Genomic DNA, 27,472 nt, shown 5'->3' on the forward strand with positions numbered 1-27,472 from the left:
CAGCCGAAAAAAAACAAACAAACAACAACAAAAAAAAAACAGGTTGCAAGCAGCACAACTATTTGCCAAATTGTATTTGACTTGGTAAGATTATTTCTTGAAAAGGAAAAATAACTAGAACAAGACTGTTTTAAACGGAATCTTTATTTAACACAATTGAACAACAATGTATTTATCATTTATCATAGTAAAATATTTATTGACACATCAGATTTGGGGCTTTTTTGCAAGTTGCCAGCAGCAGCTATGTGTGGTTTAATTGGGAAATTTCACTTTGCTGCTGCCCAGATGACTGATCAGACCGCGGGATCTGGGACAGACTGATTGAGCTGTTTCATGCCCAGATGCTAAAGAAGTTGTACTACAGGAAACTCGGAGCTGCAGCGTTGTCATGGCTCCTCTTCCAAAGCTGTAGCCATGGCGACTGGTGCAGCTTACTGCACTCATAGAGCAAAAGAGGTAGTCACACGACAGGCACACACGAATCTGGCATCTGTCTGAATGCTGTCTAGTATTCAACGATTAAATGACTCTTTAATATACCAAGTGTGTGGTTTCCTTTTAAATTAAACATCAACAGAGATGAATGTGCCATTTCAACAGGAATCGACATCAGACACTTTGTGGCCACTAAAATAGCGATCATTAGCAATCTGAGTGAAATGGAATATTCAAAGCTGAGAAATTCTAAAGTGACTTAGAAGTATTCGACAGAGGGAATAACATTTCAAATGAATGGAGTGGAAGACACCAGATTAGTTTTAAAAGCAGCTAAATTTCACTGAAGCAGTTATATTTTATTGAAGCGGTTTTATTCCATTACGTTGCATGGAAATACGTATTTAGCATATTCACATGAAATATCCCAGAAACAAACCGTAAGAGTAGCTAAGATGTAGTCCGTGTGTTTTGCAGTTTAAACAAGGAAAAGAACATTAAGTAAGTGGCATTAATTAAGTAAGAATTTATTAAATGGTAGCAGAAATGCAGATGCACAATTTTAATAACAGTCCATTTCATATCACTGATAGACTTTATTTCAAAGGTTAACAAAAAGATCAAAATCTTTTTAATGAGAACAGATCATTTATGGAGCAAAATAGACAGACGGGCGATCTCTAAGACAGCTACTGAAGCCAGAGGTTTGATGGGGCAGTGCGGGGCGAGTCCTCAGCGCTGGGGGTCACTCACCGCAGAGAGCGTCGTAGAACTCATCATCCGTGAGCGCGCTCGGCGCCGGAGACTTCCTGCCGTCGGCGAGCGCCCGCTCGAGCAACTGCCGCTCAGTCGCCAAGGTCTGCAGAGCTTCGGACAGGATCTTGTTCTTCTCCACCTCCTGTTCCAGCCTCACGCTCCACACCTAAGGGACCACAGTAACACAGAAGTGATAAACCATGAAAACCGAAACGTGACACGTTAAAGTTTTGACTGTTGCCATCTGGAACGCCGTGTTCTGATAAGTCAGTGTTACCCAGCGTCAGGGAATCCCAGAAATACAATGACATGCAGAGAAATACTCAAAAATAATACTCATGACATTAGTTAGAATCCAACAAACATGAACCATACGTATTACCAGTATTCCCTAACCAGAACCTAGAACAGTGTTTACTGGATGTTGGGTCAGTGCAACCTTGCTCCTGATAGTTTGGTTCAGGTATCCTGGGAGCTAGAATAACACGATGGGTTCTGAGAGCAGGGTTGAGTAACCGTCATAACTAGTTAAAAGAACACACAACAGCGTCAGCCTGGCCTATGTAGGGCACGTCGTTATCAAATGGGTTCAAAGACAGAATTTAGCCATTTAGAAACGATCAGGACCCCTGATATGTGACATGGTTATGTTCCACTAGTATGTCACCAGCACAATTACCAGTCTCTAAATGGCCAAGAAGTGCATCATGGGTATAATGAGGTTCTAATGTTTTTTCTTTTTGTGATGGTATCTGGGCACACTTAACTGCAAGAAACCAAACTGTCAAAGATACCACAGTGATTAATTTAGTGGCCAACTGAAAGACCTCATCAGAAGACAACACAAGCTCTTGTTACAGGTGGGCATGCACATTTCTGGTTTTGGAAATTAAATGAGATTTAAATTCCAGGGAAACTGGTCAAATGAATTTGGTACATTTTTGTACGTTTATACAACAAAAGAATCCGACACCTTATTTCCCAGTTCTTAAGGGGGATGAGAAATTCTAAAGTGACTAAAGTGTGCAGTCTGAAGTACACCAATTAATAAGACATTCTGGAAACGTACCTTGCAAGTAAAATATTCAGATGTCCATTTTTCATGCTCTAATAAAGACAGCCTAATGCATCCTGCTGATAGCAGTAATAAGACACTAAGCATCCAGGCTAGAGGGTCAAACACATCAGTGGAAATCATAACCCTGGTATGACTAGTTTCATCGTATTGTAAAGACTTCAGAGCTTGAAAACAAAGAGCTAATAAAACTCATTCCGCAGTGACATGTCTAGACACTTGAAAGATGAACCACTGTGGTGAATGTTTCCTCTGGTGGTATTTGCTCATAGTAGCACCATCAGAGCGAGTGCACCAGCTACTCTGTGGTGAATGACAACCACTGCTAGGCTTTGTCTGTACCCTCGAGGTACTCCAGTTTCCAGTGGAGGGAACTAAACACCAGGTCTCAGGGTGCAGCACGGCCAATGATCACGTTACCCTTAACGAGCCTGGATACACATCACGGGCTAAGTCACCATTCACAAAACATTTCCAGCCACCGTGCTCACTTGCTTCGGCCCAGCAAACAAAAAAAGGCGAGAGCCCGGAGAAATGATGACACAGCGTCAGCGAGCGGCTCCCTGACACAGCAATCAGAGAGGTGACTGAACAAGAAGACCTGGTTAGTAACAGTCAAACCTGGTTAATAATATTAATATGTAAATCTCTCAGTAAAACCTGAACCATTAAATTAATATGTAAATCTCTGTGGCCTGTCTAAAAAAGCAATAAATGTTCAAGACTCGCATCATGCATCACGAAAAACGTGCACCGACTCAACATTCAAACATTACAATGCAACAAAATAATAAAACATTGTAATCAATAAAACTCAAATCCTATGGACTTTACAATAGTTTTAAGTTCACTTTGACTGTAATGTGACACTTATGGTTTTGTCCAGGTTACAGCTTTTTATAAGTTGAGGAAGCAGCCCATTACCCTGACGTGTCAGGACATAATCACATTGCCCCGAAACCAAAATCCAAGTGGCCTGTATCTAAGATATGAAACAGGTGTAATGGCCTTTAAATCTCCCTCAAATGGTTTTATAAATAAAAACAGCAGTGGCCAAGCTGTGGAAGCTAATTAACCAGGAGTACAAAAAAGCCATAACTAAGGGCTCTAAATTTGTAATGGCCTTTACAGCTCCGTGACACAATATTCAGCATATGAGGAACATTTAAATTCAGCAGATAACCTGAAATAAAGAGCAAGGCCAAGCAGAAATTACACCTTTCCCTCATTTATTTCAATTCAATCAGTTTTTACCACATGTGGCTCAAAAGACAGAAAATTACAATTCTTAAATATTTATAGTGGAAACCTGAGTTTGTTGGCCTAGAGTAGTAACATTTCTCTTCAATAACTCTATTTTCCTGGAGATGAGGGAAAATAAGTCCATAAGTGTGATTTTATCTGCATTTAGAGATTTTGTGTTAACAAAGCTAAACTTGCTCTCTATTAAAAGTATTCTGCAGATACTCAGAGCTTAAATGGATACACAACTACATATAAAGTACACGAGGATGCCCCCCTTACATACCATGAAACACTTCGAACTGAAGACTCTAACATGGTACCCTGTGTACCACTGAAAAATCAACTTAAAGTGGGCTCACTGTAGGGGTAGGGTAGGTTTAAAGGGGTAGGGTCAGAGGAAGGTTCCACATGTACAAGCATGCATATCCATCAGTGTTCTCATAGCCTGGACTGCTGGACATCAGTCGGCTGCAGCTGAGTCCGTGGCTGGACCGGGAAGGGCGAAAACGATGACCTGTCCCGCAGGCCTCGATCTAGCGCAATGAACCGAGGGCAGCCGGGGAGGATTGGCTCAGCCGGTTCCTCTGCTGGAGTGACACCTTTTCTGTGAATATCATGCGATTTCACAGAACACCAGTAAGAGACTCCAAGACCCCCGTTATCACATTTCCCCCCCTGCTCTAAAGCCTAATGTAACTCCTACAACAAATCAGGCCCTCTATGGATTAAATCAGGTGTGTATCAGGGCATGAATTAGCAGTAAACTGTACACAACACTGGAGGAGTTCCACGGGACTAGAGCTGGGGAAAATCTGACGTAATCCATCCAGCCATTTCTAATTCTGTCTGCTTGCTGCATTTATAATGTCCTTTCATTGTACAATGCAGCCACTCTGTACGTCACCTGTGTTTGCCACACAGAACAAAGGACTGAGTGTACGAGCCCAACTATAGCTTCTACAGCTCACAGGCCTGTGCAAGGAGCAGGGCGCGCGCCGGACCTGCTGCTGTTACTCTTACAGTGACTTACAGTAGCTCATTTATAGCCTTCCCTTCCCAATTGGAAATAAACTATACCACCATCAACTTATTTATATAATGTTATGCATCATGGCTTTTATTACATTTTGTTTACTGGATTTCATTTATTGTAAGCCATATTAGCATATTTCCCTCATAAAAGCTGAAGCACTATCCCACTGAAAAAGCTACCCCTACAGTGTGTAGGGGCTGTGGAGAGACAGGTGTCTATGCCACTTCCACCTGTCTCACTGCTATTTCAGGCCTCCCCGCCGCACTACCGAAGGCCTTGGGGGACTGTACTTAAACCTCATCTTCACAGCAGTAGCCATGAGAGAGAGAGAGATTACAAGTGTGAATATCTGTCATGTCAATAAAGTACAACTGAACTTAAATGAATTAAAAGGCAGAGAGACAGTGAGAGTGAGACAGACAGAGGGAGACAGAAAGAGTGAGAAAAAGAGATAGAAATAGACAAACAGCGATAGAGAGACACCCACACACACCAAATTCACACCAAAATTTCACACTAATATTTTATATACTCACACATTTTTTAATTATTCTCTGATCTAAAATAATTGACCTTGGAGAAGAAAAGACGTCTCCCTGTAATCTCTAATACACAACACACACTACACTACACTGATACACACCACGTCACCGCCTGAGAGACCGTAACACACTACACTGATACACACCACGTCACCGCCTGAGAGACCGTAACACACTACACTGATACACACCACGTCACCGCCTGAGAGACCGTAACACACTAGACTAATAAACCCACCACACCCCTCACTGCGTATATAAAATTTTCATCTTTGTCTTGTTGATATATTTACTGTTATTACACAGATTGGTTCTAATAGTCATAATTAACAATAATAAAACTAAAATATACAGTAAATTATACAATATGTTTTAATAAACTATATAAAACACTGTCATGTTCCGCTTTAAACCATTTGCTTTGACAAAACTGTACCTGATACAGTCAAGCCAATAAAGCTAACATGAAGTGAACTGAAAACAGAGAGAGAGAGAGAGAGAGTGTGAGAGAGAGAGAGAGTGTGTGAGAGAGAGAGAGAGTGAGAGAGAGAGAGAGAGTGAGTGAGTGAGAGGCAGGACTGCGGCTGAAGCAGGCCAGATGAACGGCAAGCAAAGGTGGGTGTGTGCCAGAAAACAGCAGTGGTGGCATCTCATCTCAGTGTCTCATTTTCAAAGCCATTTGGGAATAGAAGAATGAAAACATCTGGATGTCTGGTTGACACCTCCCACTGTGAGGCGGAGCCCACCGTCACCTCTACGCTGTATACTAAAAACAGACTTGGTGTCACTAAAGATTTGCAGATTGTGTGCACTTGTGTATAGCTGCCAGAACAATCGCGTTCAGCAGGAGCAGAGTTAGAGTTGGAGTGGAGGTCGCTACGTTATGATGTGATACACCATGTAATTACAGACTGTGATTAGTCTAATATCTGTTACTACAATCATGTACAGTTAATGCAGCTTTATAAACAACAAAACCTAGTTGTTGACAAGGCACAGGGTTTCCAAACAGGGGTTTAAAATGACTAAAAATAAACTAAAAACTTTCCGGAATATACATCCATATATTCTGTAAAATAATGGCATAACACAAATGGTTTCTAAAGGAAATATTTTTTCACTGTTTGGTAAAATATAACCCAAAGAAAGAAGGAAAAATTATACTAATTGTATCGATTTCCTTTTCCATGCTTATCGAGGGCTTAATTCCCAAACCACATGGAGGAGCCCAAGCACGCGGCACGGCTTCAGCTCAGTCTTAGGAGGACATGTTTTGGTCTTCTCCTGTGTGCTGAGAACAGCTGCCCTCTGAAAATGCTTTCGAAGATGAAACTGAACCAAATGTAGCAAGGCAGACAGGTGATGCTAGGTTTTGTGCATATGTGCATGTAGGAAGCCAGTCCTACTGCGCATCACACAGGTTGACAGAAGCAGCCACCCACACACTCTGATGGCATGTCCAGGTGTTTTGGAAGAACAGAAGATGAGACTCTAGAAGCCATGTACAGACACTAAGGCCAGGAAATCAGATGGATTCATTTTCATGCGCACGCACGCACACACGCACACACACACACACGCACACACACGCACACGCACACACGCACGCACGCACGCGCGCACACACGCGCACACACACGCGCACACACACGCACACACTCCTGACCAGTACACCACCCACTTGACCTAGATATGACAGTATTACCATGGTGATTTCACACCTGGAAACTGAGAAAACACTGAGGGTCTCCTTCACACACTGACTCATATTTGCCCAAGATCATGGATCTCCCCATAGCCAGTAAGGACCCTGCTTCTCCTGTTAGTAAGTGTAAAGATTAAAACTATTGTCCACTAATGAGTAAGAGTATTTCATGAGCCAGCACTAGCATGAACATATCAGCATGCTAAACTGGATTATAAACACACACACACACACACACACACACACACACACACACACACACACACACACACACACACACACACACACACACACACCCTTTCATATGCAAATACAGCTGAACAGGCTACAGGAAACTACTCTCTCAATCCCGGGAGGTAATCTTTTGCAGGAGAGGACACTCCGGGCATTAGGGCTAATGTAATTATGTTGTATGTTGCAAGCCCTGTGGCCAACAGTTGCAACTTGTCCTAATCCATTCATCGCGCCCTCCAGGATCCAGCGACCCCTAGCAGTGTGTGCCACTCGTGCACACAGCTCCCTCCAAGACCAGTCTACTGCACACACATGCCATCAACATTCCTGCTACCACCACTGCTCCGTGTGTAGGAAAGCTGCTGTCTCCGGCGGCGGCCGAGTCCCGATGCCCTGAGTGGAGAGAAAGCTCTTGGTAACTCTGTTCTTTGTGCAGACATGCCAGAGGATGACTGGGAACTTCCGCATCCCCCCAACACTCAAAAGCTGCATAATACAAACATAATGTGAAGCTGAGCTGAGCATTTTTCTACCTGGTTCAGACGCTTGTGGACATACCGAGCAAAGGGACATTTCCGCCATTTAAGCACAGCTCTTCTGTGCTGCAGAGATGCACAGCTCACTTTTGCACGGCGACCTCAGCAGGAGAGGCTGGCCACACCACGGTGCCGTGCGCCCACTCGCGCCACACCAATAGAAACTCATCGGCGTTCCTGACCTCTCCCGTCTCGAAAACCGAAGTTGCACTTTAGCTGCTTCATCCGTTTTCTGCGAGCGGCGCGTCTGGAAGCGAGCCGTGGAATCTGGTTCAGCTCAGAGTCAAAACTGGAACAAGCGAAAGGAGAGGGACTGCCTCCCAGCTCGGCAGCCTAAACGGAGAGCGGAGGACCGGATTGCACGTTCCCAGGCAGCAGTGCCGTCGGCAAGCCTAGAACAAGCGGGAAGTATGGGAAGAAACGCCACAGTACCTTGTCCGACTGCGAGGAGCCGTGTCACGCTATTCCTCCTTCCCTCCTGTGTCTCTGGATCTTAGATTGGCCTGGCCGAGGGAGCTTATGTTTCTGAGTGTGTGTGTGTGTGTGTGTGTGTGTGTGTGTGTGTGTGTGTGTGTGTGTGTGTGTGTGAAAGGCTGAGTGAGAGAGGCAGGGAGAGAGAGGGGAGGCTGTGAGTGGGGGAGAGGGAGGAAAAAGAAAGAACAAGGGCAAGGAAGAGGGGTGTGAGGGACAAACGGATAAAAGAGAGAGAGAGAGAGGGAGAGAGAGAGAGCTCTAGTTCTCTCATTTGCAAAAGCATGCAAGCGTATGGGTCGTACGGTGTGACTGTGTGTGTGAGCGTGTGCATGCATATGTGTGTGTGTGTGTGTGTGTGTGTGTGTGTGTGTGTGTGTGTGTGTGAGTGTGTGTGCACATGTGTGCCCATAGTGATGCATGGAGCTGATTGCATAGCTCAGCACAAAAAGAGATGATGGCTTTGACCTTAAAGCCATAGGAATGCTGATTACTCCAGCATGGTGAAAACTTCAAGTCATCTTCTGCTGAACAGAGATCAGATACCAGGACAGGTGCAGCCCAAGAGAGGTCCTCTACAAGCACATCTGAGGACCAGTCTGTAGAACATCCTGACAGAGAGACCAGCTATAGGGAAAGGTCTGTGTACGAGAGAAACCAGTTATAGGGACAGGATGAATAGGAATCCCTGAGAGAGGGAGATTAGCTACAGGGACTTCTACCATCCAAGAGCAGAGATTATGACTACAATACCCACACCACCACACCCAGAGCAGAGATTATGACTACAATACCCACACCACCACACCCAGAGCAGAGATTATGACTACAATACCCACACCACCACACCCAGAGCAGAGATTATGACTACAATACCCACACCACCACACCCAGAGCAGAGATTATGACTACAATACCCACACCACCACACCCAGAGCAGAGATTATGACTACAGTACCCACTCTGACCTTCAGATGTCTCCTTGCTGCAATTATATTTACATAATTATTATACTTAATTATGACATAGTGCCTTGCTGTTTCTGCAAAAGGAAGCAAGCAAGTTTGAAATGTCATGGGTGTCATGATAACAGATTTGATGGGTTTCATCTCAACGCTGCTGAACAGTGTTTATTTGAGAGAGAGAGAGAGAGAGAGAGAGAGAGAGAGCGCCACTGAATCACAGTTAGCCCGGACTGACTGTAGATCAGTCGGATGTGTGCAAAAGGCCAGGATGCAGGCGCAGGGGTCAAAACCCAGTCACACTGAATGTAAGAAATCCAGTGAACATAGCAAACACCTACAAACACTAACTGAAAAAGGACTAATTTTTCAAGGGGGTATAATACACTCACTGGCAATGTTAGGTACACCGTGCTAGTACTGGGTTGGACCCCCTTTTGCCTTCAGAACTACCAGAATTCTTCTACGTAGCATAGACTCAACAAGGTGCAGGAAACAGTTTGACATGACAGCATCACGCAGTTGCTGCAGATTTGTCAACTGCACATCCATGATGCGAATCTCCCATTCCACAACATCCTAAAGGTGCTCTGTTGGAATTCGGATCTGGTGACTGTGGAGGCCATTTGAGTGGTAAACTCATTGTCATGTTCACGAAACCACTATGAGATGATCTGAGCTTTGTGATGGCGCGTTATCCTGCTGGAAGTACATTAGAAGATGGGAATACTGTGGTCAGGAAGGCATGGACATGGTCAGCGACAATCCTAAGGTAGGCTGTGGCAGTTAAATGATGCTCAGTTGGTAATAATGGCCCAAAATCCACCAAGAAAATCTCTCACAAACCATTAAACAGCCTGAACCCTTGGATCCATTTTTTCCATTTTTTTTTTGTTTACACCAAATTCTGACCCTACCACCCAAATGTCACAGCCAAAAAAGACTCGCCAATGTTTTTCCAGTCTTCTGCTGTCCAACTGTGGTGAGCTCATGTGAATTGTAGCCTGTTCTTAGCGGACAGGAGTGGCACCCGGTGTGTTCTTCTGCTGCTGTAGCCTGTTTGCTTCAAGATTCATTGTGTTGTGTGTTCAGAGACGCTCTTCTGCATACCTCAGTTTTAATGAGTGGATATTTGAATTACTGTTGCCTTTCTATCAGGCAAACCAGTCTGGCCATTCTCATCTGACCTCTGGCATCAACAAGGCATTTTCGCCCAGAGAACTGCCACGCACTGGATGATTTCTCTTTTTCAGACCATTCTCTGTAAACATTAGAGATGGATGCGTGTAAATACATTAGGAGATCAGCAGTTTCTGAAACACTTTCAGGCCACGTTCAAAGACATTTAACTCACCTTCCTTCCCCATTCTGGTGCTCGATTTGAACTTCAGTAGGCCATCTTGATCATGTCTACATGCCTAAATGCATTGAGTTGCAGCAATGTGATTGGCTGATTAGAGATTTGCATTAACGAGCAGTTGAAAAGGTACACGTGATAAAGTGTCCAGCGAGGGTGCATGTGGACCGATTACGGAAGAGAGTAAGGTGCAGGTGAATTAGGGAACACGGCTAATGGGGGGCGGGGGGTGGCAACATGCGGAAAAACAGGAAGAAAACCAAGGGCACATGGAGACATGCTGACAGAAAGGAAACAATCAAAAGCCACATGGAAATTCCCATCATGTGGGAGAGGAAGCTGAGAGGGGAGTGTGACACTCTGAGGTTCGGTATGGATGAGCGTGTACTGGGTTGTGCAGGAAATGCCACGCAGTGACAAAAAACAGTCATAGCAGGCATAACCAATAAAATTACACCTTAGAAGTGCCAGAATGTATGGGGTTCACAGTTAGAGTCCCACTCTGGTAAAAATGACATAAAAGTTCCAGTTAGTAAGGCGTCAGAACTAGAGTTAATTACAATAAAGAAAGAACTGAAAACACAGCTACTAAATTCATGCTGGGTTTGGTAGAGGAACTTCTGATATAAACATTATCCTTTATTTGATACTAAAACATACCAGTCAACTAAAGCATACAGTTGCTGAGAGCAAAATCACAAGCAACTGATATTTTAGTTTGGCGGACTACACCTTTCATTTCAAGAGGACCTTTCCGGAATCTTCTGTTCGACATGTTAATCTGCTATAATCCTGGGATTACGCACGTATACTAACATCACGCATCTCACTGTTAAAAGCATTTTCCCTAGATGTTTTTTTTTTTTACCCTAGACTACCTGAATTGCCTGGACTCTGTTCCCAGGACTCAAAGTGAAGCCTGGATAGTGCAGACTCACGTTTGCGGAGAGTATGATTGTCAGATACAGGGTTATATAGGGAAGTGTGATACCTCTTCTTGACTAGAGAGAAGATCCAGGCAGTGTCTCAGAACTGAGCTCGTCTCACTGCAGAGTTCGCTTATGTGTCTGGCCTTCAGGAGCATAGGACCTGCCATGTCACACATGCGCGCACACACACACAGTTAGCAAAATGTCAGGCTCCATGAAACAATTCTGCATTAAGATGCACCACACTCACAACTTTTATCAGGATTTTATTCACCAAAACATCTAAATGTCCCACTCCTGCACACATGCTGGCAGAACTACACGGTAGTGTTTGACTATCATTACAAGGTTCTGAGTTAATGTTATAAAATTACAATAATTTACGTGACCAATGTTCTCATTCTCTGACTGTGTAACAGTGCAGCTATCTGCGCGCACCCCTCTGTAGGGCAGCGTCTGCAGGTCCTGAGCGCTCTCCTGTGAGCAGGTCTCCACTAAACACCCATCAGGCCTTCTGACATTCGCAGTGGGAGAGTTCGTTCAGATCAAAGCTCCTGCCTACGCAGGGTGGCTGGACCCGGGACACACACACACACACACACACACACACACACACACACACACACACACACACACACACACACACAGGACGGTGAGAGAGAGAGAGAACATTCTTACCAATGTCACCTGCACTTTGGGACATTGAGACGAAGACATCCACCTGACAGTCCAGGTGCCGCTGGTAGCTCTCAGCTGCCTGCGTGGAGAAGACAGCTATGTTTACAGAGCTTGAGAGCAATCACTGCACAACTGGCATATAAACCATATTATTACTATTATTCTTTACTAGTACTTTTTTTGTTTTCTATGATAAAATTTGTATTTTGTACGTAAACACACTCTATCTTGTCCACACGTTTCTAAGACAACGTGGCTGCAGGCATGCCCTTAACCAACACTGCCAGGCCTCTTCCTGCCACTGTAACAGCACAGTCTGCTTTATGCTCAACTTGGCCTGACAGGTACATCTGAAAATAGATTAATGAGAGTTCACAAACTACTGAAGCACACAAACCAAGGAAATATAAGTGAAGAAATATTTTCTCAGCTTTCTAGTAAGAAGGACCAGATCCAAGGCCTTGTGAGTACTGCACAGTACCATTTTAATACTAGATCTCTCTACTGACTGCCACCTCCACTATGCAAGTTGCATGATTTCATGCTTCCTCAGACCACTCTACCATTCACATTTATAAAAGTCACATTTAGAATGTGAATTTTGAATTTCTATTCTTATAAATGTTAACAGATTCACATTAAAAATATCAGAAATCCTCAACCCAAAAGCATCATCATTTTGCCCAGGGAAGGTTTGTCATGCCAGGCCTACGAGACATTTTACCTGATGTGGCATTCAGAGAAAAAGCTGTGGCTGTTACCTGCAAGAAGCGGGAAAAGGCTCCTACAATCGTGTCCTCCTCAGCTGCCTGGTCCCCCACAGCCTCCGGCGTGCCGCCTTCCTCCTGCCTGCCTCGGGGAGCGCCGGCGGACGCGTGCTCCTTGATGGCATCCACCCACTTCTGCACACACAGGGGGCAGACGTGAGCCGGGCGCCCCACCGCCCCTCCACCACTGCAGCTCCAAAGACTCTTTCACACGGACGTGGCCCATGGTCTTAGAAAGTCCAGCCTGTGTTTTAAAAAGGGCTCATCACTGAAAAGATAAAATCTTGCTCATTGTCTCGTGCATGCACACTAGATGGAGATGTGTATACTGACTCACTTTCCTAGTGGTTTCCGGTTCATAGCATCTCAAGGACACTTTGAAGTGATCGGCACTGCCATCGGGCCACTTGATTGTAAAAAAATGCTTATCCCAAGGTTTCACCTTTAAAACAACAACAACAATAATTATTGAGTTGAATCAGGTGTGTTTAACTAATATTAATGTAGTTAAATGTAGCACTGTATCAAGCCCAGTTCCAGGAGGGCCAGAGACCAGTTTTTTTTCGTGATTGCATATGTAAACATGCCGTATTCAACTCATCAGCTAATTGCCAGGTTTAGTAGGCGTGTCAATGTAGAGCAAATCACTAAGCTTTGCTGGACTCTGGTCCTCCAGGACCGGAATTGGACACCCCTGGTCTAAAGTATCTGATTGATAATTTAGCCAAATCAAACAAAATGTTAAACAAGGCTCAGCGCTTGGAGTGAATGGATCAGCACCGAGTTTCTGCCCAGCCTGTATGTTCTCGGGCCACTCACCACACACTGAGCCCTGTGAAGAGACTTACAGCCCAGCTGGCGATCGGCATACACAGCATCAGACCTGTGGCAGCGCCGGACAGGAGCATCACTCACACACACACACACACACACACACAGATCAGCATACAACACTAACTCACTGCTATACAGGACACGGGTTTCCAGACCCTTGACCAGTGCTCAGAAATGGATTCCTCTAGTAAAATTAACACAACATAGTATTTCACAAAGAACTACACTTTCTAATCAGACTACTGCACCACAGGTGTTATCCCGTGGTCTATATCAATATCAAATAGACAAATATAATACACACCCACACCAGTAGCACACTGATGGGCATATGTTTAGTATAAGTGTTTCCAGTGGGATTTGGATGTAATAAAATAAGTATGGGCAGAAAACTCACTGTGTAGAGAACCAGCTTAAATTCCCATTCCCCAGAACGACCCACTGGGAGATCCAGCCCAGGAAATTCGACCTCTGTGACACCCAATAAACAAACTTCAGCTTGACCAATCATCACACAGACCAAGCCTCAATGGGATTTTAAAGTGAGGGTCCCCAACAGCAATGCAATTTAGCCCAAACCCAGGTTTAAGAAGAAACCATAAACACATGCAAAGGCACACGGGTAGTCTCGGTGTTTCAGAGCAGGGCTAAAACACTTGGTCGCCACCTGGTGGCGGCGACCCAGAAGACCTTGCCAGAAATCTTTATTTGCTGAGACGTGAGCATGCAGTATTTGCTGAGAACCTATTTGCAGTTGATGTAACGTTATGCAGCACATATTGCTTTTCTTTTGGTATATGTTCAGATATATGTTCAGTTATGTGAGCAAGCCTGAGGAAAGACTTGAGACGTGAGTGATTGGGGTGTTGGTTGGTGGTTGCATATGGATTTATCTGTCTTCACCTTCCACAGGAGGCCCTCAAACTTTTTTGCTATGCTGCATGTGCCCTGTGGAAGAGAAAACCGCTATAAAAACACTACCAAATCATTGTAAATTCAGTACTGAATCATTATAAAACCAGTACAGAATCACTGTAAATCCAGTATTAAATCACTATAAAACCACTACTGAATCATTGTAAATCCAGTATAAATCAATTTAAAACCACTACCGAATCATTGTAATTCCAGTATTGAATCATTAGAAAACCAGTACTGAATCACTGTAAATTCAGTATTGAATCACTATAAAACCTGTACTGAATCATTGTAAATCCAGTACTGAATCACTATAAAACCTGTACTGAATCATTGTAAATCCAGTACTGAATCACTGTTAATCCAGGACTCAATCACAGTAAAACCATTAAAAGAATCACATCACTCTGGTGTACCTTTTCTTCACTTCTCTCTAGCAGAAATCTTATTTCATCATCTTTGGCAAGGTAGAACACAGACTGGCCTGTAATGCCACAATGCAGAAAGACCAAAGATCGCTGAATACATGAAACTATAAATGATCTAGCTGGCTAAAGAGAGATAAAAATATCATTTATGCATTGATTTACAACTGATTTCAGAAAACAATCCAGTTCTGTTGAGCCATTTTGACTGGGGCGTGACGGTTCTATCTCTATCGTAATGTACCCCTCCTGTTCTTGACAAAGGGGCTGGCTCCTCTCTGAAGCAGCTGGGCCACACACTGAGTGTGCCCCCTGCAGGCTGCGACGTGCAATGGCGTGTTGCCTTCTGAGTCCTTGCAATGAATATCTCTTGGTTTGTTCTTACTGAGCTGGGGAAAAAAAATCAGAAACATTAAGTCTATGAATAACAGACTCTGACGTTTAAAGCCATTGTTTCTCCAGTTTCCCAGAATATCTCGCTGAGGCCTAGAAGCACTGGAGTCCATCCCAATGACCTCTCTCAGCTGAGGCAGGACCCCTAGCAATCCCTGACGCCATGCAAAACTCCTAAACTCTTGAACACCGAGAACACAAGGAACACAAGCACCAGAAGTAGTTATTAAACCTAGATTAAAGACTTATTTGTTCAGGCCAGTATATTCTTTGTGCTTTATTGTACTTTATCTTTATTTCATAGTTTAATGTTATTTCATTTACTTATTTTATTATTACCATGTAAACTGTTCATTGTTGCTAATCCTTAAAGATTTTGGAATTCAAACGTAAAATAAATTTTAATAAACAAACTACTACTACCACCACTACTATAAGACTACTAACCAACTGGGACAAGGTGGTGGAGTCTCCATCTTTCGCTGCACCTAAAAGTCTTTCCTCCATCTTCCTCTCCTCTCTTCTCTCCGCAGCTTGTAGCATTAAAATCGAAGGGTGGAGAGAGAGAAAAAGAGCGAAAGCAAAGTCATCGTTAAAGATTGACTATTTCTAAGAAGAATGTAATCTAGGCCAGCCAGCCAGCGCCAAAAAGCGAACCTTCCAGCATAGTGATGATTTCATCATCTTCTGTGATGTCCTTCGGGGTCTGAGCAGCTTGGTTGAGTGTTGTGGCGCGGGCACTATACCGGAGCAGTAACAGCGCTACCTCCTTCACTCCCCACACACACAAAAAGAAATAGGAAAAAATGAGAATGAGAAGGGCTCTGTGTTTGTGAGAGAGAGAGAGAGAGAGAGAGAGAGAGAGAGAGAGAGAGACCAAAACTAGGTCGGGCCTACCTTTCTTCCAGAGACTGCTGCAAGGTGTAGAGGCGTGTCGCCCAAATCATTCTGCGCGTTCACGTCGACTCCAGCCTTCACACAGAAGCGCACATCGGTGCGAGACAGCGTTAGTGCGGCGCGCCGGCTCTCAGCCGGGCCCTAATGTATTATTTGCGGACCACCTCCTTTACCTTGAGCAGTTCCTCCGCGACATCCTTTTGGCCGAAGTATCCAGCCAGGTGGAGCGCCGTCCACCCACCGTTCGACTCCTGACCTAAAGGCAGCACGTTTGTGAGCCTTTTTCCTGATCAGCAGCTTTCAACTGTAATAACTCGCCTGTGCGACGCGGATCTATCCAGACCAATAAATCGGATTTACTCGGAAATCGGCGCAGAAATGTGTGAAATTGAACGCATTTCCAACTTTGACTACCTGCAAAGTTTATATCGAACTTCCTGCATATTATGTCATTTACGACTTGACGAAACTTCGCATGTGGTAATTCGGATGTTGACATTTGGTTATTCCTTACCATGATCGACTATTTGTTCCTCGCCGTCAGTTTGTTCCATGTAAGCGATTTCCAATATATTGATGTGATATTTCCAGCTTGAATAAGATATACAGAATAAACATAAGGTTTTAATTCTCACCAGTGCTGTATAACGGCCAGAGGCATCATATATCGCCTTTAACGAACGGTTCTAAATATAGACAGCTACCCGACACCAGTGGTCACCCCCCGGCAACGGCGCCCGGAATAGGTTTAGCTACCAAAAAATACCATTAACCATCAATACAACCTGTGATGTTCATACGATCTTTTCATGAAGTGGCTGATCACTGTATGTTTGTACATTTTACGTTTATGACATTTAGCTGACTTACAATTATGACAACTTGAGGGTTAAAGGGCCTTGCTCAAGGGCCCAACAGTGGCAACTTGGTGGTGGTGTTGCGGCTTGAACTGGCAACTTTCTGATTACTTGTTAAGTACCTTAACCACTGCATGTATGTTTACATATGACATATTAGTTCACAGTGACAGTGGTTCTAACAACATGTTTTTAAAAGGAAGGGTTTTTGTAAATGGCATTATACGTGTTCTGCTTTTAGTGATGTTGTTCTGCAAACAAAAAAGTGATAGATAGATAGATAGATAGGCATTGTTTCTCCAGTTTCCCAGAATATGTTGTTGAGGCCTGGAAGCACTGGAGTCCATAGATAGATAGATAGATAGATAGATAGATAGATAGATAGATAGATAGATAGATAGATAGATAGATAGATAGATAGATAGATAGATAGATAGATAGATAGATAGATAGATAGATAGATAGATAGATAGATAGATAGATAGATAGATAGATAGATAGATAGATAGATAGATGTCTTTTAAGAGTTCAGATTGACTGGGGACATTGGAGGGCTGGTACCGCGGGCACGGCAGTGGGGTTACAGACACAGTTGGAAGTGAAGCCTGAATGTTGGGAGCAGGTGTACCTCTCTAGTATTCAGCCTGGTTTTCATGAGCTTCACGAGTAGCGAATGTATCAGGCAGATGAAAGGGAAGAACAGCCTGACGCAAGCGACCAGAGGAGCCTGGAGCTCGATGCTGACGGAAGGTTTTAACTCTGCAGCCTCTGGACCTGGGTCGGGGTGTGTTAATGGCAGGAGCTTGTGTTGCCTGAGTGGGAACTGGGCCGTGATCTTTTGTGGCAGGTTCTGGTAATGGCAGTGGTTCTTGTGTAAAGTACTAGGGCAGACTTTCACTGTTGTTAGTAAGGGGTAGGGTCATCTGATCAAAGTTTACAGCTTTCTGCTCATATTTGCTGCTTGGCACAATTTGCGTATTAGCAAAGCTGCATGTACATGATGCGCACATTATAGTGTGTTCATTATGCAAACACACAAAAGGATTAAACAATAACCTTTGAAGTAGTATATAACCTTCATCATTTTCTTCCAAATGAATCAGTCTTTTTCAGAATATTCAACATGCATTAATATGGATTTGTCAAGGGTACTACAATGCGTCTGTGAACCGCAAATCCTGTGAAATGCCTCTCACGATCAGTCGTTGTGTTACCCTTCACTGGGGAATGTTCCTCTCATTCATCATTTTTTTTTGTTGACTGTAAGTGCCATGGCTGGCAGTCAGGAGCACGGCTTCACGGAGTCCGTAAGGTGCCGGACCCTTCCTCTAATGAGTGGGCCAACCTATTTGGGCCGTGTAATGATCTCCTGTCTCCCAGCTTGTCCTGTGTCTGAAGGCACTAATGAGCACCCTCTCTCTGCTGCCTAGTGCTTTGAAGACCCATCCTTAGTGTGGGCAATTTGGGGGCATTGTGTCAGAACAAAAGAGTCTATTTGGACAATAAGGCTACAGAGCTATGGGACTCCGTGAAGCCACGCGGGAACACGACTGCTGTGGTGTCTCAAGATGTCCCTGCATCATTTGTCAGCGGTCCCATTATTTTTTCCCCCTTTAGACTTTAAAGTAAGAATGGCAAGAACGTGTATGAACATGTTTCATATGAAATTTGATCAGGAATGTCAGGAATTCTGTGATATTGTGACATAATGCACATGTTGCTTTTCCAGACATAAGATGTTATGGCTATAATGACAAGATGTTAATCCTATGGCCCAGTTTATGGTGAATCTTATCTTTGTGAATTTTGTGGTATAGATATGCAAGCAATTTGCATTTTAATTACCATATTCTGTGTACAGAGCATTCTGGTGGTAAACACAGTGCCCTGATTATTCGTGCCAGTCTAGACCTAACCGAGTACAATCTGTTAATAATTCTTCAAACTGATGAAGGTGATTAGGCTCGTTATCCGCACATTTAGCTACGGCTCTTCATTATGTGAAGAATAAAGAGAAGTGATGGGGCTGCTACCTCCTTGTCAACAAATCTCTGATTGGGGGGTTTTGAGAAAACACTCCTCAGTGTCGGTTCATAGCAGAAGATCTCGGGTATGAGGTCTCACCCGCAAGGCCCCAGTGCCAGCGGTCAGAAGCACTGAGACATTTTAAATTTGAAGATTCCTCACTGACGGCTGTCTGCTGTAAAACTCCAGTGTCCTCCAGCATGTGACATGGATCTGAAACATTAAGGGACTGTGATATTTAATATGTTTAAGATCTCTTTTATCCCTACTTTACCATGAACAGCTTGGCACCAACCACAATCTAGCATGCACGATACAGCCAATCAAGGACTTCACGGCCAGGCGTGATTACTGCAGTCAGCTATGCAGGGCGGTGAGTCTCCCGGAGAAGGTTCTTGTACCTCTGCAAGCCAATTTCCATACATTTACATCTCAATCTCAGGCCTTTTACCCTTTGGGGTGCCTTTGCTTTTAACAATTAAAAACGTGATCTACAAAATAATGGCTTATTCCCTGTTCTTAGAGGTCTTTATTAGAGGATTTGATTAGTTTATGTTCCATATGCAGCTACAAGCCTGTCAGCGCTCAAGCCATGTTCAGGAAATCAGGTTCATTCAGAGACTAGCACCCTGCTGCTTTGAGCTCATTCATGCTTATTAGGTCAGCAATTATGATAAGCCGTTACAGTTCTTTAAAGCCGGACTCCAATGTTTAATCCCTTTCAAATGACAAGATAATGGAGGCGAGTGTGAGTCTCAAAGGAAGTGGGAGACAGAAACCTCAACGGGGACCTTTTTAGAGAGACGGCCAGAGATAGGAGGGGAATCATGGGATATATATATGCACTCTTATCAAAGTCTTCCTAATAGAGCTCAGTCTTGTCATGTTCTATTCAATGGCCAGGACACCGAATGGTCAGTATGAGAGCAGTTGCTATTATTTCTATAGCGGCTGGGGCTGAACAACGTATGCAGAAGAGAGGGGTTTGTTTGTGTTGTTTCAGCGCTGAGTAGGTGATCTTCCTCACCCCCCTCCTTTTGTGTGAATGTGAATGGTGGATTGAATGGTGGATGGAATGGTGGATGGAATGGTGGATTGAATGGTAGATTGAGTCGTCTCGTGTCCCGTGCCGTTAAAATGTCCATAAAGGCCCAATAAAAGGGGAGAGGGTGTGGTCTGCTGGCGTGTGCGTGAGAACAGCAGGGACCAGTGACATTTAGCTATCAGAAACATGCGGAAAACATTGTCATGCCCTTAAATTTAATTACGATCAGCTCCAGCAGACCACCGGGGAAGTGGGCGAAAATGTCAACACCTCAGCCTTCTCTGGGGGTGGGCCCAGGGGTCGACGAGGGGCCGTGACGGCAGATCCCTGCATCACGGCGTCTCATTAGTTCATCAAACTGTGATGACTGGAAGGAGCAGGACTCCGGAGGATTGCGGCATCCGCTGACATGCTAAATTATTGACACACGCGGTTTTTGTTTACTGTATTTTGATTTACCTTGTTGTTGCTCTTATATATAACGAACTCCTCTTCCCTTTAGAGAGGAGGTTTTCTCCTTGTGTCTTCTTTTTGCAGGAGTGAAGAGAATTTGAATGCGTTTTCAATTTCTTTGGCCAATACAAGAGTGAGTAGGTTAACTTTTTATTTTAATCTGTTCCATCTATGGAATTTTCAAAGACACACAAAGGCAAGCAAATTTGCAGTCGCTTGTAAAAAAAAAAAAAAAAAAAAAAAAAAAAAGTTCTTTTTGTGGGTTTTTTCTTGTATTGTTATCGAGTTTATTTGCTGCATGCTGTGTCATTTTTTTGCTTAATAATTAATTTTTCTGCTTAATACTTTTGTTCCATGACAAATTATTATATTTCCCTGTGTGAAATGGCTCCAGGCTCAGCTGGCGTATTAATAAACGCTGGAGCACTTTGAACAGAAGACTGATTCATACACCTTTACAACTCATCTTTTGGCTCAAACTTCAGCTTCGAACGTTTCTGAAATGCACTAAAATATACACACTTAGTTTCTTTCTTTCTTTCTCTCTATCTGACTCTTTCTAAAAAGGTACCATTGCAAAATCATCTTTTTTAAAACTTCTAACCTGAGGCTGTGCGCTAGAGTACGTATACAGAGCGTGTATACATCAACATATTGTAGATCTTCTATGTAAGAATATCAGACTACCATCTGAAATATGGTGCAGAGATTGATATCAGAGAAGGGCTCAGAGCTCTTAAAGGTTCAGGCCAGGTGCCTGCAGTGGTGGGCAGTAGTTCACAAGAACATCTCTAATGTGAAAACATTACTCTGCAGAGAAGCCCAAACCATACTGTGGTGTGCTGACATTTCCATTCAGACAGTAATATGTGTCTAGGTCCAGAAACGTGAATCTCGGTGTAATTCCAAGAACAAACACGTCTTCCTAACATTATCAACTCTTGCATCCACTGTCAGTAAATGTAAACTTGTTGGATATAGTTTCAAATTTGTAAACATGTATGTAATACTGTGAACCAGTGCTTACCATTCAGAGCTATTGATAAACAGCAATTAACAGTCTGTTGTGCATTTCTGTGCCATCGGATCAGGTGTGGTGCTGATTTCCTTGCTTCTTTTTCTTGTACTTCTGTAAATAGACCCTCAGAGAAATATATCACCTCATACACAATATTAGGAATTTATTAACTGTGTTCGAAATTTAGTTTAAACTTGATTATACGGTTCATGCTGGCAATGAATTTTAGATGCCGTGTGCCAGTGGACATTCGGACATGTCTGAGTGCTGTTTTTGTGAGCGCAGACGTCGCCTTCAATAGCGGTTAGTTCACAGGTGAGCAGGCACGTGCAGGACGGGGGGGGGGGTTCTGGCCATTCTCTGCAGGTGCGAGGAGCCTCCTCCCCTACTGGAGGATGGACAGGAGCAGTGGGCTTGGGGAGGCGAGAGGAGGGTGTGAAATGAATCAGGGGCTGCAAATGGACGAGAGCAGGGGTGTCAGGTCTGGCGTTCTCTAGAAGCTCGGCCTTTCCATATCTCTATCTAGAGCCGTGTGGTTCTCTGCTCTGGGGTCCTCGTATATCACACAGTGCAGTGTTCTACGCGCTCCAACGTGAGTCGCGTGGGTGAAAGCGTAAGGGCACAGGAAGCACACGGATACAACCCCTGCTAATCACTGCTCTGACTGCTTAAAGCACCGCTGGAGCATGCAGTGGGTGTTATTATGCTCTTATGGTAAAGAAATCCAGACACAGAGCGATGTATGGAGATGGCAAACAGAGCTTATTGAAATCAGGTGCAGACCGATTAGCCTCAAACCCTGTTAAATAACATGTTATTACTGTCCTCTTGCTTTTGACTGGGTTTCGAGGAACTGCTCTTTCATGCGCGCATGCAGGAGTGCGGCTAACCACCGAGGAAACAGCACAAGGCATGTCTGTCTGACATACAGGACGGTACGTAGCCAGTGACCATGATTCACTTTTTGAGATGCCCTGTGACCAACAGAAGATCGTGGTGACATGCGTGGTATAGCTGTGGTCAACACCCCAGCACTCAGAAATGGTTGTCTTGGCAATGACGGATGCGTAGGTGACAGGAAAGGTTTCAGAGCAAGAGAAGAGCACAGCAAAGCTTTTAAAAGATTTCACGATGAATAAAAATAATGCAATTATTAAATGTAAAATTCCTTCAGCACAGAGCATAATTTATATGTGCTGCGATGTTTCCTTGTGGATTTTGGCGAGCAGTGAGCAGGAGATCTGTCTCACGCCACCGCGATGTTTTCACGCAAAATACAGAACACGTATCATTTACATCTACGTAGTCTATTGATTTACATGCATTCACTTCTTTCATCTACAACGGCAATGCTGTGGAATCTGGTATGTGAAAACTCAAGAAAAGTCGAGGATTTTTTTGCGGTTTTCTCCGTTTGTTTTTAATGACTAAGTTAGATCAGCAGTTCCTAATGTTTATTCAGCAGGTAGGCCTATACGTTTTACAGCTTGACAGCAGTCTCTAAATGACAAGCAAGGGGGGCGTGAACTGTACGCGAGGCGCAAGGCGCAACTTCAGTGTGAAGTAGCTTCTGCCTGTCAGGCGCGCCAGCTGTGCGGGGCTCCGACGATTTTCACCTCCTGGAGACAGTTCTCCAAAATATGACCACCAGGACAGTCCGAACAGGGGTCGCTCCTCTGTACGCGCATGCTTCGTTAAAATGACACCTTTACTGTGATCATATAGAAACACTTTGCGCTGCGTTGCGCGTCGGTTCCCGTACGAGCAGATGGGTAACCATATTTTGGAGGCTAACATTACGCGGGAGTACATTTCCGAAAACTCCGGCAAAATAAGACGGGACTTCGCGTTCGCTGCGCCCGTAGTGGTGCTACTCATAGTTGTGATGGTGGTTTTAATCGTCGTTATTGTGTTGGGGAACGCACTCATCATCCTCGCCTTCAAGATGGACAGGAGTTTGAGGAGGCAGAGCAACTACTTTTTATTAAACCTAGCCATTTCAGATTTTCTTGTTGGTAAGTACAAGCTACTTAGACAACTCCTTTATACAAATCAGATATTGTGTGTGTCTCACGTTATCATTTCTGTGTGCTGTTGTGGGAACAACGGTTTCTGTGGACAAAGTCTCACTCTTTCTGCGTGTTTAAAAGCCGAGTGTTTGTGCTGGAACAGTTTTTTTTGGCTGGCGCTGGGATTCTCACTATCTTAGAGAGCGCAGCAGGTGAGCGACTCCTACACCAGGATCTTCACACTTCTGTTCTCCTGGGAATCTGGGGAGTTTATCATTAACCTTGTGGAGTATTTAGGTTCTAAAAGAAATCGTTTCACTACTTATCAAGCCAAAGAATTTTGTCAAAGCACTGAAATACAGTACATTTTCATTAAAGCCCTATTATTCTCACACACACACACACACACACACACACACACACACACACACACACACACACACACACACACACACACACACACACATATGTGTGTGTATGTGTGTGAATAGATACAAATTAATGATAGAATTTAATTTTGTGATATTAATGTTATTTAAAAAAAATTTTTTAAATAAGAACAACAAAAAAAACCTCTAAACAAAACAAACAAACAAACAATCCCCTAAACAACCTCTGTAAACACGCCTGAAAATCCGACATAAATGCTTGTGGCCTTACACTGGGCATTTCAAATTTATCCGAAGTGTTAGCTGTTATCTTGTGCGTTTTGGTTTCTCCGTTTGTCAGTCAGCTGTCACGCTGTCATTTGCCCCAGATTCGTAGTTTCCTGATTGAGTTGCCGTCGAGTCATTTAGCTCGCCCTCCTCCACGAGGCCACACGAGAAGAGGCGCCGTGGGGCAAAGTCTCCACAGCTCCCACAGCTCTGGAACTGCGTCCTTCCCTGGGTTGTCTTCTTCAATTCTGCAGGTGGTATGAATAGTGGAGCAATGTTCTGGATTATGAATGAACCTCTAATGTTCTCCATTCAGGTGGAAGTGATTTGATTCTTATGAGTGCACCTGGAAGTTGTGTAGTTAAAGGAATGAACTTATACCGGTTCACACTGAACAACTGTCATTTGAGCCCGGGGGAGGGACGGGATGGGACTGGAGCCAAATTCAAATCACACTTAAACAGAATTCCATAAAATGGGAACGTAGCACGAAACCCACTCACCTGATGATTAGAATCAAGTTAAATAGCACAAACAGCTGCCAGTTCTTCCTTTCACTGCTGAAGGACATAGGAAATGATAGTCTGTCATTCCCAGAAGAACGGCATGAATTGTATCCATGTTTCCCAAATGCACAGACATTCCGCTACGGCCCCCATAGTGCAGTGCGAGAAGCTGGGGGTGTCTACGACCAGCGTGCACCTCATAAGTCGCCGTTGGACGCGCACCTAGTTGTGAACTATAATGAATCCATTTTGTATGCAACGTGCCCAGTACACTGAGCAAATGCCGTTCTCCATTAAACCTGCTCACGAACAACAGCATTCAGAGGTGAGCAGGTTTTAGCCTGATCTTTAGCGCAGTGCATTTGAACTGTAGTAGTGAAGTTTGTAACGTGGACTGTGACCTGATCAGGTAAACTTCTTCTCTCTCCCTGAATTGGACAAAATCACACCTGCTGTGACTCTCCAAGTGCTGTCACAGACTAAGAGGGCCATCATTGAGAGTTGACAGGATATATATATACATATATATATATATATATATACATATATATATATATATATATATATATTCCTTCATCAGCTGTGCAAAATGATTCAAGCAAGTTTATCTGCATAGTGCTCAGCATGCTACAGTCAGCAGTCCCAAAGCTACACAGTGTGGCAACCTCTCGAGCAGAACTATCAGGTAGACAAAGCCATAGTGGATTTTAAAATGCGGTTCCTTCTCTTTTTGAATGTATTTTTCATGACTGGAGTTAAACTTTTAAGTAGTAATACAGAGTCTCACTGTGAGACCTGTGTAATTGAATTTTAGTGATGCATGCTGAATGAATGATATTTTTTCCTTATCCAATTGATGAGGCTGAACTTTAAAGATATCTGGATAACAGCAGCACAAATCCATTATGAAAAGTGGATATACGGGTGAAAAATACAAAAATCTCCCCCCTCAAAGGGGAAGAAAGGGAAAATTGCTTTGCCATTTCATTGCCTTCCTGCGCCTCGAGGAGCACCCGCATTACTGAGATGGATTTGGTTGCTCTTTTCCATAGGGGCCTTCTGTGTTCCTGTGTACTTGCCCTACACTCTGACAGGTAAATGGATGCTGGGCCGGCATCTCTGTAAGCTGTGGCTGGTCATGGACTACCTCCTGTGCGCGGCGTCCGCCTTCAACATCGTCCTGATCAGCTACGACCGCTTCCTCTCCGTCACCCGAGCGGTGAGACCACTTCACCTCACCGAGGCTCGTCCCTTTCGGATGCCGGACCACGCGGGAAGGTTACGTAAGCGGCGGTGCCTGGTTACGGTTACGGTTACGGCGATGACGTCATGACCGAACCCTAGCATTACCAGAGAGAGCTTTCGGAATGATAGAGGCTGAAGCCAGGCCAGAAAAAAACAGCCTGTATTCCGGTCCTTTGTAACAGCACTTCCCTTGTAGTAGCTCACAGAACACGTGAAGCCTTCAGTTCAGTCTAATATACATCAAATGTACTGTAGGTACGTTTGCAACATAAACAGAATCTATGTTTATTATAATGACTACGGATTGCCACCTGCCACGCCTTAGTAAGTGGCCAAAGGGGAAATGTGAATGGCCATAGTAAAAGAATTAATGAAAAAAAACACCCTCCAAGCTAAAGTCAGAATCTAAAGAGAACAGAGCATGAAAGAACATTAAAAAAGTGATCCAGAAGCAGAAGACCAAAACCAAGCAGGAATGGCACAGTGCTAGATCAAAAGCTCAGTGGAGGCGTACGCCCATTCAGTAGCTCACCAGGAGACCTCTGTTTGGGGAGGGCTGAGCAGGTAGGTAGTCACAGGTGCTGTCAGTATTCAGTATTCAGTACAAGGGAGAGCTGTTTATAAGTTGGCTGGCTGGTGAGATTTGTCTAAAGACTCATTTAAAATTCAGCCCAATTGATCAAAGTTTAAATACATTTTTTTTTAAACTATCACTTTTTAGAGAAATGATTGGCTAGGTGCCTCTAAATGTGAAAGTACATCAGTATACCTGGACAATTCCAAGAACAGCTATAACTACAAGGACATTGTAATAGGGTTGTTTGAAAGGACCCTGGGTGAGTTTTAGCCATCCACTTTGGGGTTAAAACAGTGTTGGGTTGTTTCAGGAATAATGCACATAACACTGAATTCTTCTATCATGTTATTATTCCCATTTATTCTATTATTTTATATGGGAGGAGAAGCAGGTGACAAAGAATGGCTCTAGGAAGTGCGTTGATTGTGGGAGACGAACCTGTTCTTCTGTATGAATGGGAGGACGTTGGTGAGGGGAGAAGGTCAAACTAAAAGATGAGGAAAGCGGATCGAGATCCGTGTTCAGTATCTACCGCTGCAGGAATGACGTGTATTCTGACAATGGCATAGGCCTTTGAAACATTGTGCCCTAAGGTCATATTTCTAAGACATTTTTAGCTGTTTATAACCCTGGCCTAAATGTAAAGATGCTTTTATTATGTTCTGCTATGTTACACAGTTATTCAGAGGAGATCACATGAAGCTAACAGGATATGAGAGAGAGAGAGAGAACAGGCAAACAACTAAACAAACAAACAAGCAAAAGGAAACATTTAAGGAACGTAAATGAGTTCATTTGCGTTTACAGCATTAGACAGACTCTGCGTTTCCGAGAAGCAAAAGTGCTCGGTTGTCTCCGTGGGAATATGATCTTCATGCTTAGAGTC

General features: G+C 43.8%; 2 protein-coding genes across 4 annotated transcripts in view; one reads left to right on the plus strand and one right to left on the minus strand.

The window, feature by feature from the left end:
• Positions 1-126: 126 nt before the first annotated feature.
• On the minus strand, positions 127-16,889 carry LOC113585506 (oxysterol-binding protein-related protein 1). Of its 3 annotated transcripts, XM_081694835.1 has the most exons (16): positions 16,710-16,889; positions 16,369-16,451; positions 16,196-16,270; positions 15,956-16,067; positions 15,746-15,831; positions 15,150-15,294; positions 14,897-14,964; positions 14,466-14,510; positions 13,960-14,033; positions 13,548-13,611; positions 13,066-13,170; positions 12,723-12,863; positions 11,962-12,040; positions 11,346-11,443; positions 1,192-1,360; positions 127-437 (listed from the first exon to the last, which is right to left on the minus strand). In XM_081694835.1, exons 1-16 carry the CDS (start codon positions 16,747-16,749, stop codon positions 256-258), a joined length of 1,566 nt encoding a protein of 521 aa, XP_081550961.1. In that variant the 5' UTR covers positions 16,750-16,889; the 3' UTR covers positions 127-255. The 3 variants fall into 3 exon arrangements, with proteins under 3 accessions (XP_081550961.1, XP_026878827.3, XP_081550962.1); XM_027023026.3 differs by lacking the exon at positions 127-437 and having other exon boundaries at positions 950-1,360; positions 13,548-13,638; positions 16,710-16,886; XM_081694836.1 differs by lacking the exons at positions 127-437; positions 11,346-11,443 and having other exon boundaries at positions 950-1,360; positions 13,548-13,638; positions 16,710-16,888.
• A 6,305-nt stretch (positions 16,890-23,194) lies between these two features.
• Positions 23,195-27,472, plus strand: part of LOC113585507 (histamine H3 receptor) — a 10,253-nt gene continuing 5,975 nt past the window's right edge. The window contains exons 1-2 of the mRNA XM_027023027.3: positions 23,195-23,608; positions 25,817-25,983. Coding sequence (XP_026878828.2) covers positions 23,362-23,608; positions 25,817-25,983 — 414 coding nt within the window. The 5' untranslated portion in view covers positions 23,195-23,361. The remainder of the gene's footprint in view (positions 23,609-25,816; positions 25,984-27,472) is intronic.

Source organism: Electrophorus electricus, chromosome 13 (assembly GCF_041902795.1).
Source record: "Electrophorus electricus isolate QZ-2024a chromosome 13, ASM4190279v1, whole genome shotgun sequence".
Classification (NCBI taxonomy): domain Eukaryota; kingdom Metazoa; phylum Chordata; class Actinopteri; order Gymnotiformes; family Gymnotidae; genus Electrophorus; species Electrophorus electricus.

What these genes read in the sequence shown, in the direction of transcription:
- LOC113585506 (XM_081694835.1), bottom strand. Translation starts at nt 16,749, where the DNA reads ATGGAACAAACTGACGGCGAGGAACAAATAGTCGATCATG. An exon ending in TTGAGGGCCTCCTGTGGAAG is followed by an intron (nt 14,034 to 14,465) that starts GTGAAGACAGAT and finishes TGGGTGTCACAG; the next exon opens with AGGTCGAATTTCCTGGGCTG. An exon ending in TTAAGCTGGTTCTCTACACA is followed by an intron (nt 13,612 to 13,959) that starts GTGAGTTTTCTG and finishes GCGCTGCCACAG; the next exon opens with GTCTGATGCTGTGTATGCCG.